Source organism: Notothenia rossii, assembly GCF_949606895.1.
Source record: "Notothenia rossii genome assembly, chromosome: 6".
Classification (NCBI taxonomy): domain Eukaryota; kingdom Metazoa; phylum Chordata; class Actinopteri; order Perciformes; family Nototheniidae; genus Notothenia; species Notothenia rossii.
This window is the reverse complement of record NC_136909.1, coordinates 41,802,458-41,815,851: the sequence shown is the minus strand read 5'-3', so window position 1 is coordinate 41,815,851 and position 13,394 is coordinate 41,802,458. Positions and strand designations below refer to the sequence as shown.

At 42.6% G+C, this 13,394-nt stretch overlaps 1 protein-coding gene across 3 annotated transcripts in view; it reads right to left on the bottom strand.

The window, feature by feature from the left end:
- Positions 1-13,394, bottom strand: part of mamdc2a (MAM domain containing 2a) — an 83,261-nt gene that overhangs the window by 13,667 nt on the left and 56,200 nt on the right. For 2 of the 3 annotated variants that reach the window (XM_079688568.1, XM_079688567.1), the window contains exons 6-12: positions 12,995-13,251; positions 9,452-9,545; positions 8,406-8,552; positions 6,644-6,909; positions 6,008-6,104; positions 4,343-4,489; positions 3,816-4,075 (exon numbers count right to left, since the gene is read on the bottom strand). In XM_079688568.1, the coding sequence (XP_079544694.1) occupies positions 3,816-4,075; positions 4,343-4,489; positions 6,008-6,104; positions 6,644-6,909; positions 8,406-8,552; positions 9,452-9,545; positions 12,995-13,251 (1,268 nt within the window). Of the gene's footprint in view, positions 1-3,815; positions 4,076-4,342; positions 4,490-6,007; positions 6,105-6,643; positions 6,910-8,405; positions 8,553-9,451; positions 9,546-12,994; positions 13,252-13,394 lie in introns of those variants that run through there. The other variant, XM_079688569.1, reaches the window with a different exon arrangement.

Sequence of the window (13,394 nt, the reverse complement as noted above, 5' to 3'; positions counted from 1 at the left end):
ATGTAGGATATAAACACGACTAAACTGCAATGATAGCAAAGCTGTGGCTTGTGTTTTTGGGGTAATAAAGTCCAAATCATCGTTGGGCTGTCAGCCTATGAGTGACGTCTGAGGAAGATGAGAAATGTAAATTAAACATTGTTGAGAAAATACTGCATCTCTTGCATTTATTGACGTAGAGGAGCCTTATTGTTTACCTTTGTAATATCGTTTTTTGTCATTTTCATTTGCTTGGTTTTCGTGAAATTAGCCTGTTTTCCTATTAAAGTGTAACAGATAGATGCATCTCCACAGATCATCTAAAAGGCTTCGGAATCCCCCCATTGTAGTTAAAAAGCTGTAAAAACTAGGGCGCCCAAACAGCATCTTGCATAGGGCCCCCAAAAAGCTAGAAAAGGCCCTGCTCACAGCCCAAGTAAAAACAATAAGTGTGGCTTGATATTGAGTAAGAAAAAGGTTTATAACGCTGTGAGCATGGGTCTGCGCCAGGGTTTCCGTTAGGATTTTCTCTCGCCGGTCAAATGTTCGAACAGAATTTATTTTACCGGACAAATTTGAAACTTACCGGTCATGTTTCAATAATAATAATAAGAATTGTGTAGCAGAGTTTCCGTTAGCAGGTAATTACCGGACTAGGACCGGATATGCTGATGTTTAAAACTCAGTTAATGGGGCTCATTTTTATATTGCTTCAGTTTATAATTGTAACAGATCGAAAAATTCAGATTAATTTTTCAATAAATGAGTCCACAAACAACAAACAACATAATTATTACATTCATAGAAACTACTTGTAGTAGATGAAGTACATTATTCAAACGTTTACATTAACTTTGGATAATAACCGAGAGAAACGGATCCTCTCTTTTCTCCTCTCCCTCCCTCTCTCTCCTGACAGCTCGTCAGTTTCTCATGCAGCGCGCTAAACAGTGGGCGGGGCTTCAGGTGATTATGGAGCAGCTGATCTGGTCTCTCTCTTGCGTCCGGTTACACTTCACTCGCGTTTATGTCCATATCGATAAGATCCAGCTCTCCTGATCGGCCTTTAAGCCCCTGTAACACTGTCCCGAAATTGACACCCGATGGACACACGATAAGGGAAATGTTCAAATTCGGCTCTGATCGTAACAACATCGGGCCATTCGTGAGGGCATCTTAAGCCATCGTATGACCGCCGGTGGAGTTTCTCAAGCTCCGGCAGCAACTTCGTGAGCAGCAACTACGTAAGGCACTCGTGAGGGCATCTTGTCAAATCGTGAGGGCATCTTGTTATCATCGGTGCCATCGGGCATTTGCCCTCACTCTGATCGGGGCGAATGCCCGATGGCACCGATGATAAAAAGATGCTCTCACGATGACCTTATGAAGGGCAAAAATTGACACACAAATTCAACACGAAAATGAACCTTCGCAAGGTCCTTCGGCAATTTGTTGGCATGCCAAAGATTTTGCCGCCGCTCACGAAGTTGCTGCCGGAGCCTAAGAAACTCCACCGGCGGTCATACGATGGCTTAAGATGCCCTCACGAATGGCCCGATGTTGTTACGATCAGAGCTGAATTTCAACATTTCCTTTATCGTGTGTCCATCGGGTTGTTTTATTGCACAACACAATCATGTAAACATATTATGTAAATAACCAAATTTGTGTTCTGTGAAACTGAAAAGGATATAATATATTATTTTGAAGGCGAGTTGACAGGAAGTTGTTTTTGGTATGGAAACAACATTATGGAGATAACGTAATATCTTCTACATATAAAGACGGATAAAGTAAAGAACAAAGTCTGAAAATATCAGTACAGTATCATAGTACTTTAACATAATCGTTTTTGTTACTTTCGTTGCAGTTGTATGTCTTAAATGTAATGTAAATGTTGCCTTCGTGTGTGGTTCGGGGCCATCTTCGTGCGAAATTCACAATTCCATATTCGTGTGTCCATCGAGTGTCAATTTCGGGACAGTGTGACGCCAGCATTATAGAGTCCACAGATCAAACTATTAACAGTGAATATCGGCCGATAATGACCGGCGGCCAATCGATCGGAGCAACAGGCAGGTTTTGAATTTACCGGTTTTTATTCAATTTTACCAGCTAAAAACCGGTAATTACCGGCTAACGGAAACCCTGGTCTGCACGGAGAGCATTTCTCCACGATCCCAACGTAGAAGTCCGAAAAACGTTTAGCCATTTAAACAGTCGTGGTAGATATAGATACCTTGTTTGTTTGAAACATCATAAATACACAAACAACAATGAATACTAAAGTAACCTGTATAAACTGTTTCTGTAATAAACTGTTTCTGTATAAACTGCTTCCACAAATATAACCTCGGCCTGACATATCTTAGGAGCCAATAGGCTTGGGAAAAAGAGGGAGTAGCGCCAGGTGCAAAGATAAAGATTGTTATGTTCACCCAATGGTGACTCCATGAAAAAACGGCCCATGAAAACGGCCTTGGGCTTATCAGCACCAGACTCCGAATTTCTAACGCTCTGTTCAGGAGTGGAAGACTCTGTTCCCGGGCAGCAATGGCTGACTCACTCTGATTCGCTGCCTAGGGCTCACCCAGAAGTGAAACCGGCCAATGGAGAACTACCAACTCACTGTCTAGGGGCCCGCCCAGGAGTGAAGCAACCAATTAGAAATATGAAGGGAGGAGCAACCGACACAACTCGTCCCCCAGAAACTGTATATAAGCTGTCGAATATTCATGCTCGGGACTCTTGTTCTGACTGGCTGTCTTGGTACGTATATCACACGGTGGTAGAGCTGGAGTCCGGAGTGCTCTGTATTTTGTACTGTTGCAGAGTAGTCTATATTTTGTATTGTTGCTTTTACCATTAAAAAAGATTTTTGTTTTATCCTTTATCCCGGTGTTTGAATCCTTCTTCCTTTAACTGACCACTCATCAACGGACGGCGCGGAGCAGAGGTGAACCTTTTAACAATACTTACAGGTTGTGTACCCGAATCTCCCGCTGGTCCAAACAAAGTAGGAACAGCATCGTTCTTCAGTGCCCTACGCTGTACATATCCGGCATGAATCGCTGGAATGTTTGGGAAGCTTTGTTTCGTGAAAGGCTGGCAGAGGGTGCAGCCATAGCTCTGGGCGTGGCTACTGGGTATCCCTACGTAGCGATATCCAGGAAGTAAATGAGAAATCTCCAACGAGGCGTTTTGGGGAGATATTTTCTGTGTTAGAGTTTTATTCCCTACAGGGTGTACTTTGAGGGTTTTTGACTCTGCAGACAGTTTACATGCATTAAAACCTTCATAACACACAAGGGGACGGGTAATAACCGGAAAAGCATGACATGGGACCTTTAACCAAATGGTACAATAAAAAACATGATTTTTTTTGGATGTTCTTTAAAACTGTTGATGGTTACATTTAATTGTTTTGTGATCTGTATCCACTTGATGACATTTGTTTTCTTTCTCTTCTCATTTTCTGGAACAGTTATATTATTTGCAGTATATGCAGTCCTAATACCAGACACACCCTTTCTGTCATTTCTAATTTGACTATACAAAATAAAAATGTTTAATGCACCAGTACTTAAAACAGGTTGGAACAGACCTGCATGTTTCTTGCTGTTCAGAGTTAATTTTCTCATGGTTTTATTGCTTTATTGTATGTTGCTTTGGATAAAAGTATCAACTTAAAGTAATGTAATGTACTTGTTGTGCCATGCAGCCTGCATTAGTTAGATTCATTTAGTGAGCTGAGAGACGATGGAGCTCTACTCTGTTCTGTATTATTTATTTTTGGCGTTTTCTCCCTCTCTTTGACATTAGCCAGTGGGACGTACCTGGTGTCGGACGTCACACTGGTAGTCCACCATCGCCCTCATCCAGCTGACGCTCTGCTCCCCCCGGCGTCTCCACAGCAACGCGTCCTGCTCTCTGTCGCTGCGGCGCAGGAGCAGGCTCAGTATGCCGGAGCCAGACCCGTGCATGTGGTAGAAGAGGATCAAACACTGAGGGGACGAGGACCCCCGCAGGTCAGAGGTCAGCAGTCGAGCTTTGTGACCCGGACGCATCAGTGACGCCTCAATGTACATGAAGTAACCTGGGTGAGGCATAATGAAACATTTATGTTCTCAGTGGGGACGTGTTATTTCAGCCGTAAAAATACAATACACAAAGAATACTGTGTAAATTAGAAAAAACTGGTATTATCATCCAAAAGCTAAAACTGTAGAAATAATGTGAATACATGATGTCGACGTCTCATCTGAGATGAACATCTTTAGGAGTGGAATGATACATGAATCCTTTCACATCACACATGACCTCTGAATGAATGAACAAAGCAATGGAAGAGGAAATGACTCACCCACCCCAGTGGTGTGGTCTCCTCTGGGTCCTGTATAAGAGGTGGGGGTGTGTCCTCGCACTCGCAGCCAGTCGGCTTTGTCTCCTTTCTTATCCTGTATGTAGCCACAGACTCCACTCTCAAAGTCACACTGGCCCGGGAGGGAGCCTGCGGAGCAAACACACACCGTCAATGCAGAATGTGTGCATCAGTGCAGTGTGTGCTACAGTTTACTAAAACTCAAGGATCATTCTGGGACTACTTAAGATTCAAGGCTGTTCCACTACCCAGCCTGCTCCTGGCTGCACTGAAAAAACTGAAACGTTGACTTTAATTAAATGTATTATGTCAACAAATTTCACATAACTGTATTAGGTTAGTTGAAAGCAATAATATTAAGTTTAAATCAAAAATATTAGCTTCAACTTAATGTTAAAGTCAACTTTTCAGTTATTTCAGTGTGATCTACAGTACTTGGTTGACTCAGGCCAACCCAGCAATGTCTATTTCGTCAACGGCAGTGGCGGCCGGCCCATAGGGGCGCACCCCCCCCCTCTTCCCACATGCTTGATTGTCATTAAAAAAAAATGTGAATGAACAAGGTAAATATTATATAGTTGGTATCAGTCAAATGTATAATCGACAATAAAATCTCGTTTAAAATTGTTTTACGATGTCTAAAGTTACTGATAAGTCACATGTTTTCTGCCTGGCCGCAGCGTGTATTATTATCCTCTCTCGTCCGGGCTGTAAGAAAGAGCCCTCACCCAGAGCAGCAGCAGCCAACAAGCTGACTGTTGCTACAGTATCTGTAAACTATGCCGCCGAAACATAATTTCAGCCAATCATGCTCAAAGGGCGCCCTGTCAGCGCCCTGGCCTGTGTGTCTGTGAGTTGTTTGGACTCGTATCCAAGGTGACGCTACAGTAGTTGTCGAGGATGGCTGCATCTGCAGGTGGAGACTCCGGTGCTAGTGGATTGCCGGAGCTCTAGATTAACATCTACATGCTTATTGTAGTTGTAAGTGCAATGCCTGTAGCACCATGGAGCATATGTGTGGGCTGGACCTGGAGTGAGCCCACCCACCCACCCACACACACCCACACCCACACCCACACACACACACACACACACACACACACACACACACACACACACACACACACACACACACACACACACACACACACACACAGTTCGTATTTAGTCTCCTCATTTTATATAGGAATTAAATCATTTGAGTGTTCCCAAAGCACCAGTGTTTGCAGTTTTTGTGGGCCTACTGTACAGCTAACCACTGAAGATTATGGATTATCTCATATTTTTAAACCTAAATTTGTCCTCCCCCCCCCCCCCCCTCTAACATCACCAGAAGTCATAAGGGGTCATTTCTCAAACATTTCTTCCCGGACCGCCCTAGTATGGTTTGGTCACCATAGCCCCACCAAAAATATTTTCCACCAGCCGCCACTGGTCAACGGCCCCTAACCCGAAAGAGAGACAAAGCAGCACCAGGGACCCTGGCCTAGTAAATATATATACATTTGTAAATTGAACTGTGTCTCAAATAATGTGTAGCGTGACAACCGGCCATGAATAAAGATAAATAATAAAATATTGAAATAAATACAATATAACACAATAAGCTTTGAAGAATATGGTGCCCCTGTATAGTAGGGTTTGTACCTGCTGTCATCTGACAGTCCCCCAAACTGACAGTGATGTCATCGATGGCTGCCAAGCCACACTCCCAGAAGTTTTTACATATGCTGACAAACACCACCTGGGAAACAGAAAGGTTTGAATACTGACTGCTATCATCCATTCATCATCCATCCATCCATTCGTCTGTACTGTATGTCTGTACGACTATTCATCATTCGTCTGACTTTCAATAATCCATCCTTCTGTCTGTCCATCCAACATCCATCCATCCATTCATCCATCCATTCGTCTGTCCATCCTACATCCATCCATCCATTCATCCATCCATTCATCCATCCATTCGTCCATCCATTCGTCTGTGTGTCTGTACGACTATTCATCATTCGTCTGACTTTCAATAATCCATCCATCCGTCTGTCCATCCAACAACCAACCACATTTCCATCATCTATCCATTGGTCTGTCCATCATCCATCCATCCATCTAACCTTTCGTATGTCTCTAGGCCTGGTCATCATCCATCCATCCCTTCATCAATAAGACGTTTGTAAATCATCCATCCATCAACCTGTGTTTCCATTCTTCCATTCCATCCTTCCCAATCAAAAGCATTAAAGTCCACATAAATCACCCATCATAGTGACCCATGTTTTATACCTTGGAAAGCATTGGCTTCATGTAAGTGATCTCCACCTCAGTCCATACATCCCTGGATGTGTGAGTCAGGCTCCAGACCTTCTCCTGGGCCACATTGTTCTCATCATAAATATAAAGGGCCAGAGCATTGTCTACTTTCCTAAATCCATGAAGCAGGTAGTAGAACCTCAGGCAGTACTTGTGGTTCCCTGGTAAAAGGGGACCATGAAGTCGACCTACATAACCCGGCCTCGAAGAGAAATGAGTGTTAACCAGGAGGAAACAGCCTAGAGAAAATGAGAAATGAGACATAGAACACAATATAAAACAAAGATGATGGTTTTAGTTCATCAACCATATGTTAAACTACAATTGTATGCAGAGTAAAATACAATACAGCGTCCAGAATGACCATCGTCTTACCAATGTGTACATATGAAAGGACCTCGATCGGTGCTGCAGTCATTTTAAGTTGTGTTGCTGTCGCTGCAGTTCCAGCAGTTGGTACAAACGACCTTTAATATTACAGAGTGATTACACGCTGTAGCAACTTAGTGTATGGTCGGAGAAATATATTTCTTTAAATTGTTGGTTATCATAACAGCGTAAAAACACCACTTCCATGTTAAAACAAACACAAAGGGCAGCAGGGAAGTAAATATAACCTTGAGTGTAATTTATGGTAGGCGGAGTTAGAAATGTCCCATTGTTTTCTGATAAGTTAAAATGTCCTCACCGCTGTATTCAATATCTATACATTATCTACATGCTATACTTATTGCTCTTGGTATGAATTTGTATTATTTATTTCAATGTTTTAAAATGTTGCTTTTCAGAACCATATAGTGCTGAGTAAAAATGGCAATAAAAAACTAAAAACTCCACATCATTATTTTCAGAAAGTTTACTGTAGGCCTTATATTTTTGGAAACAGATATGATAATGACAAAGTAAATGTTCATGTGCAGAATAAATCTAAAAACGTTCATCTTGTCAAACAGCAGAACACATCCGTGAATTGTGTGTGTGTGTGTGTGTGTGTGTGTGTGTGTGTGTGTGTGTGTGTGTGTGTTAGGGCTGCGCGATTTGGGGAAACAATCTAATTGCGATTTTTCTGACAGATATTGCGATTTGATTTGCGATATTTGTTTTTAAGCGACCCAACGGAAGTTTATTGTAAAATGCGGCCATATCTCCGGCTAGGAAGGTCGTATAAACGTGCTCCCGTCTCTAGCACCCCCCTCAGCCCGAGCTACGAGTGAAAGAACTAAACTTACATGAAACTTCCGTTGGGTTGCTTTAATGTCAAGCTTCAGTTTAAGATTCACCCTGTAATAGATGTAAAACATGTGATGGAGCATTACTAACCTGACCCAAACCATCTAGGAAAGCTCCATTGGAAGCCATTTGGAAAAGTATTTCAAAAATACTCGGCAGGTGATTGGATCAATCTGTATATCACCTACTATCATGGGCCACTTCTGATTGGTTAACAATGACTGGTACATGTGGAGCACAGCACTTCTGATTGGTGTGGATGACTGACACACAAGAAGAACAAAAACTGAAATCCCAGGCTTTGCGATTTGATAACTGCATCATTTCAAATCCCGATTTCGTTATAAAATCGATTAATCGTTCATCCCTAGTGTGTGTGTGTGTGTGTGTGTGTGTGTGTGTGTGTGTGTGTGTGTGTGTGTGTGTGTGTGTGTGTGTGTGTGTGTGTGTGTGTGTGTGTGTGTGTGTGTGTGTGTGTGTGTGTGTGTGTGTGTGTGTGACTCACCAACTCCTGTGGTGTGGTCTCCTATTCTGTAGGCGTTAGGCTTCACTGACACTCGGCTCCACTCCTTACTGTCTGTTTTCTCCTGATGGTACAGACACAGCCCGTCCTCAAAGTCACAGTTGGCTATAGAGGGGTCAAAGTTTGGCTCTGGAATAAAAAACACAGCATCACAGTGAGCCCCTCCTAAGATATGAACAGTGTGCATCGTTCAACTAAAGGGGGAACTGGGGGAGGGGGTTAGGATGCTGGAATAAAAGACTAGCAGCTTAAAGTCTCTGCGTGAGAACCATTGCTGGTTGTAAAATTATTATTTGCAGGAAACATCAATGCTGGATTTGAATGACAAGTGACTAATTACCCATGAGTGACTCTCAGCCCATTGCTCCCTCTTATAATCAACCACCCTCAAATAAAAGTAATCATTAACTATAATTGATTAGACTGCATATTGAAGGCCTACCATGTAAAAAGTACTTTTCTTGTTTCATGAATAAATTATCACTTTTTAAAAACAAGCACATTGTTTTGACTTTATTTAAATAAAACTGTTGTTTAATTACAACGGCAGATAATACGTTTTTCAATATATGGTAAACATTTAATGTGGGAAATCCTGAGTGAAAAGAACAATATACATTTGATATGAATTTTTAATTTGTAAAATTGTTACAGAAGTTTGAGGCAAAATGCCTTGCCGGACTTTACCAGCCATAATTCTCTGGGAGTGGAAGATTAGTTAAAGGGGCCCTAATGTGCTCATTTTCAGGTTCATATTTGTATGTTGTGCCTCTACTGTGACATGTTGCAATGTTTCAATGTTCAAAAAGCTGTTTAGAGGGTGAAAAGTGATGCAGTATTAGAAAAATAAAGAGCTTTTTGAAAATTAAAGCATGGAAACATGTTACAGTAGAGACACTACCTACTGAAAATGAGCAGAAAAAGGCCCCTTTAACATTGCAGCCTCTAGTGACCACAAGTGAGATTTCACTTTCAGTGCGATACAGAACAGTCTGTGATTGTTGTTAACCACCCCGCCCTATAATCACCTGTGTCAGTGTGGCAGAATTCAGGAGAAAAGGAGATGTCATCTATTGCCACGTATCCGCCTCTGGCACTGTTAAAAGCCACCTCAAATACCACCTGGTAACACACACAGAAATAACCAGCAACTGTTAACAGATGTGTGATGAGTAATGTGTGACTTCAACTCTAAGTCATAATTTTTCCTGTCTGAGTCTGAGAGAACATGCTCGGAGAAACGTTATGAACATGTAGTGATAGATAAGACAGCTGTAGAGGCCACACAGTGACCTCAGTGTAGCATAAATTCAGGAACATGAGTGAGTGGAGTGCTGCTTGATGGAAAAGGTCTGTACGACTCTTGGCTGGATCGGAAAGAGGAGCTGACCCAGTTAGTAAAGTTATGCAAGCTTCTTTCCACAGCGACAGAAGCCTGTGGGAGGGCTTCTGGCTGAAAGCACAAGCAAAGGAAACCATAAAAGTGCAGTGGAAAGGAGGAGTGAGTGAGTGAGTGAGTGAGTGAGTGAGTGAGTGAGTGAGTGAGTGAGTGAGTGAGTGAGTGAGTGAGTGAGTGAGTGAGTGAGTGAGTGAGTGAGTGAGTGAGTGAGTGAGTGAGTGAGTGAGTGAGTGAGTGTGTGTGTGTGTGTGTGTGTGTGTGTGTGTGTGTGTGTGTGTGTGTGTGTGTGTGTGTGTGTGTGTGTGTGTGTGTGTGTGTGTGTGTGTGTGTGTGTGTGTGTGTGTGTGTGTGTGTGTGTGTGTGTGTGTGTGTGTGTGTTCCAAGCCTCCTTTGTGGAGGCGGCTGCTGGGAGTGTTGGTCAAAAGGTCTTCAGAGCCTATCATGGAGGAAAACTCAGAACACGCTGTTGGACTTGGGTGAAGAAGGATGCCGGCACACTGTAAGTATTTTGGGCTTGGTTGGCCCAGGACTCTCTAAAGCAGGGGTTCCCAAACTTTTCAACCTGCGACCCCAAAAAAAACAGTGCCAGACCCCTTAAAGTGGACCTTTCATGCTATATTTGACAAATATATTGGAGGGCCATGCCTATATTAAAGTATATAAATATAGTTTTTTTTCAAAATACCAAACAGATCATGCATTTTAGCCATGCCTCATTTCGCTCTATTTGCTCTTTCCAGCCCTGTTTTTGCAGGGAGCTGATTCTGTGAGCTGCAGCTGACCATGCCCCCCTGCAGGAGAGGGGAGCGTGCTCTGAGATCAGCTGCTGGGCTCTCAGAAGAGGGGGAGAAAAAGAGAGGCTCCGTCCTCCGTGTTTTATTCTTATATGATTATATAGAGTCATTATTCATTTGTTTTCAAGCTCAATAAATAACAAAGAAGACCTTTGACCAGCAGTTTTCTAATTTTGTCCGGAAGATTTAAACTTTAACGGACATGTTGACCGGAGAAAGAAAATCAAACTGAAACTCTGCCGCACGGTCCCCTCGTTCCTTGGAAGAGGCGGAGAGGTGGGTGTTTGTCATCTGCTGGTGGGCTAACAGGAGAGAATTACAGCGAGGGAGGGATTGCATTGAATTACAGCAGCAGGAGCAAACGCTTGCCTCTGGGAGGGAGAAAAAGAGCCACAGCGGGCAAAACCATGAAGGGCAACCATGGCAACCGTGGGCGGGAAGTCTTCTTCGCTGCTTTTGTGGCAGACTACAGCGTCACTTACAGGCCTGGCATATGTACTACAGCGTCTCCAGCGCTTTCGAGCGGCAATGGCCGTGGCCGTGTCCCAACCCCCCATTCCCCTGATAGGTGGAGAGTTTCCCATATAGGCGGAGCACCCCTTTTCTGACGTCAGAAAAATTAACGTCTGTATCAGATCCGTTGCAGCCCCGTTTTTAGAGATTTGGGTATGGAGGAAAAGAGAGACGGTTGTGTTTTCTGAAACTTGGTGAGTTCCCTGGAACACCGGGGACACATATTCATGTATAAAAGACGTACAAAAGTGCATTTTGCATGATAGGTCCCCTTTAAGTTTCACTTTCGATTGCATGATATAGCCCAGCGCAACACCTACCATTTTCTGGCGGTTTGTAATCTGTTCTTGAAAAACGATGTGTTTTTTAGGATTTCAAGAAGCATATAGAACAAACAATGGATGTATTTTATGAACATTTATCCATGCTGAAAGTAGATTTAGATGTTTTAGGAGTGAGATAGAGATTATTATCTAATATATGCATCCGATAAAGCATTGCATGAAGTCTGTTGATGATCAGAGGCTGTTGTTGGGGCTGCATAAATATTTTTTTATTTTTTGTTTTGTAGACAGACCATGCAGGCCTCAGAGAGTTAAACGTGGGCCTGCGACCATAGTTTTACTGTATTTTGTTTTGAAAATCCACAGCGGAGGTTTGTGTCATACTACATGCGGTGTATTTTGCATATCTCTCAGTAGCCAACGATCTGTGAGTCTGTTGGCTCGGACATAAACTCCGTAATAAATGTAGTCTACATTTCATAAGAGGTGTAAAATGTATAATCTGTAGTTGTATTTGTATTGTTGATTTATTGTGTGAATGAGGCGATATAGAGAAGGTTAAGCTGTCATTATTAGGCTGTTATGTACTGTTGGAGTGGTAAGCAGGCCTATTGGTTTTGGATATTTGTGGAGTTAGGTGGTCCGTGAGTGTTTTTTTATTGGTTAAGTGTCCTTGGTATGAAAAAGTTTGAGAAACACTGCGCCAGTGGATTGTCAACGGGGGGAGCCTCGCTGCAGGGAAATTATACAGATGGCTAGTCCGCCCCTGAAAAATGTCTATGCAAAAAAATTAAATTGATTAAAAACATTGATAAAAAAAAGAAATTAATTTGTTTTAATTTTCAATTTTTATTTTGTAATCATCTTTCGACCCCCACTCCATCCAAGGAAGATCCGAGTATTTCTGTACTGAAGAGGGAGGTCATTTTGGCTTCATGCGCCACTGAGCAACCTTCATAGGAATGAACGGGGTCCCGCCTCGAACGCTGTATCCACTTCTCTTTATACATCCATTTATGATCAGATATTTATGGGAGGAGGATGAGATCCAGTCTTTAAGTGCCTAGTTTCTATTGACAACGACACTGTATTCTACATGTTCCATGATGCAACTCCATAATATTTTTTATCAGACCCAACCTCCTGGCTCATTCCTTCCAAAAACCATTGGTTGCTTTGTGACAGTTTGTTGTGTATATGTTGATAAGAATGTTCTGATCTATAAGACAAGGTTTTAAGTATAATGTATGGTTTGAAGTCTGTGAATGTGATTCCTTCGGGATTTATGAATGAAACTGGTAGACTGGTAAAGAAAATGGACTCAGATGATGTAATACAAGTTGGATGGATTTAGAGTAGAGACAGTTAAGGAAATAAAAACATAGGGGACGCTTATCTTATCTTTAAAAGTATCAGGCAAATACATAATATCATCTTGCTTGCACATTGTAGTGAGGTATTCTTAGCATTCAAAGAAGACCCACATACTGTATCACATATGAAATGCAATGTAATAATGTAATATCCTCATATGGAGCTGAACTTCTCTTGATCATTGTAAATGCTAGGTCCAGCACTGACCTCCAGGGGGTGGGGGGCCTTGATATCCACACTGACCAGAGTCCAGCCAGCTGTAGCAAACACCTCGGGCCTCCACATGTCCTCGTAGTGTCCCAGCTGGTCTCTGGTGAACAGTGAGAAGATGTTCCCCCTCTCCTGGTCTCTGTTGTAGTAGAAGGACAGGCAGCCGGCCAGGGGCACCGTGGTCATGGGGGAGCTCAGCTTGGCTACTTCCTGGAAGTGCTTGGCATACACAGAGTCCACATACATGTAGTGTCCTGGAGCAGGGGAGAGAGAGATGAGCTGAGGGACACAGTTATGGGAGGTTCATTTACAGGACATGTGTGTTGTTACGCTTTGTGATGTAACGCTGACTCATGTATACAGGTATTCATACTCATATAATGCAATGAGCATGAGG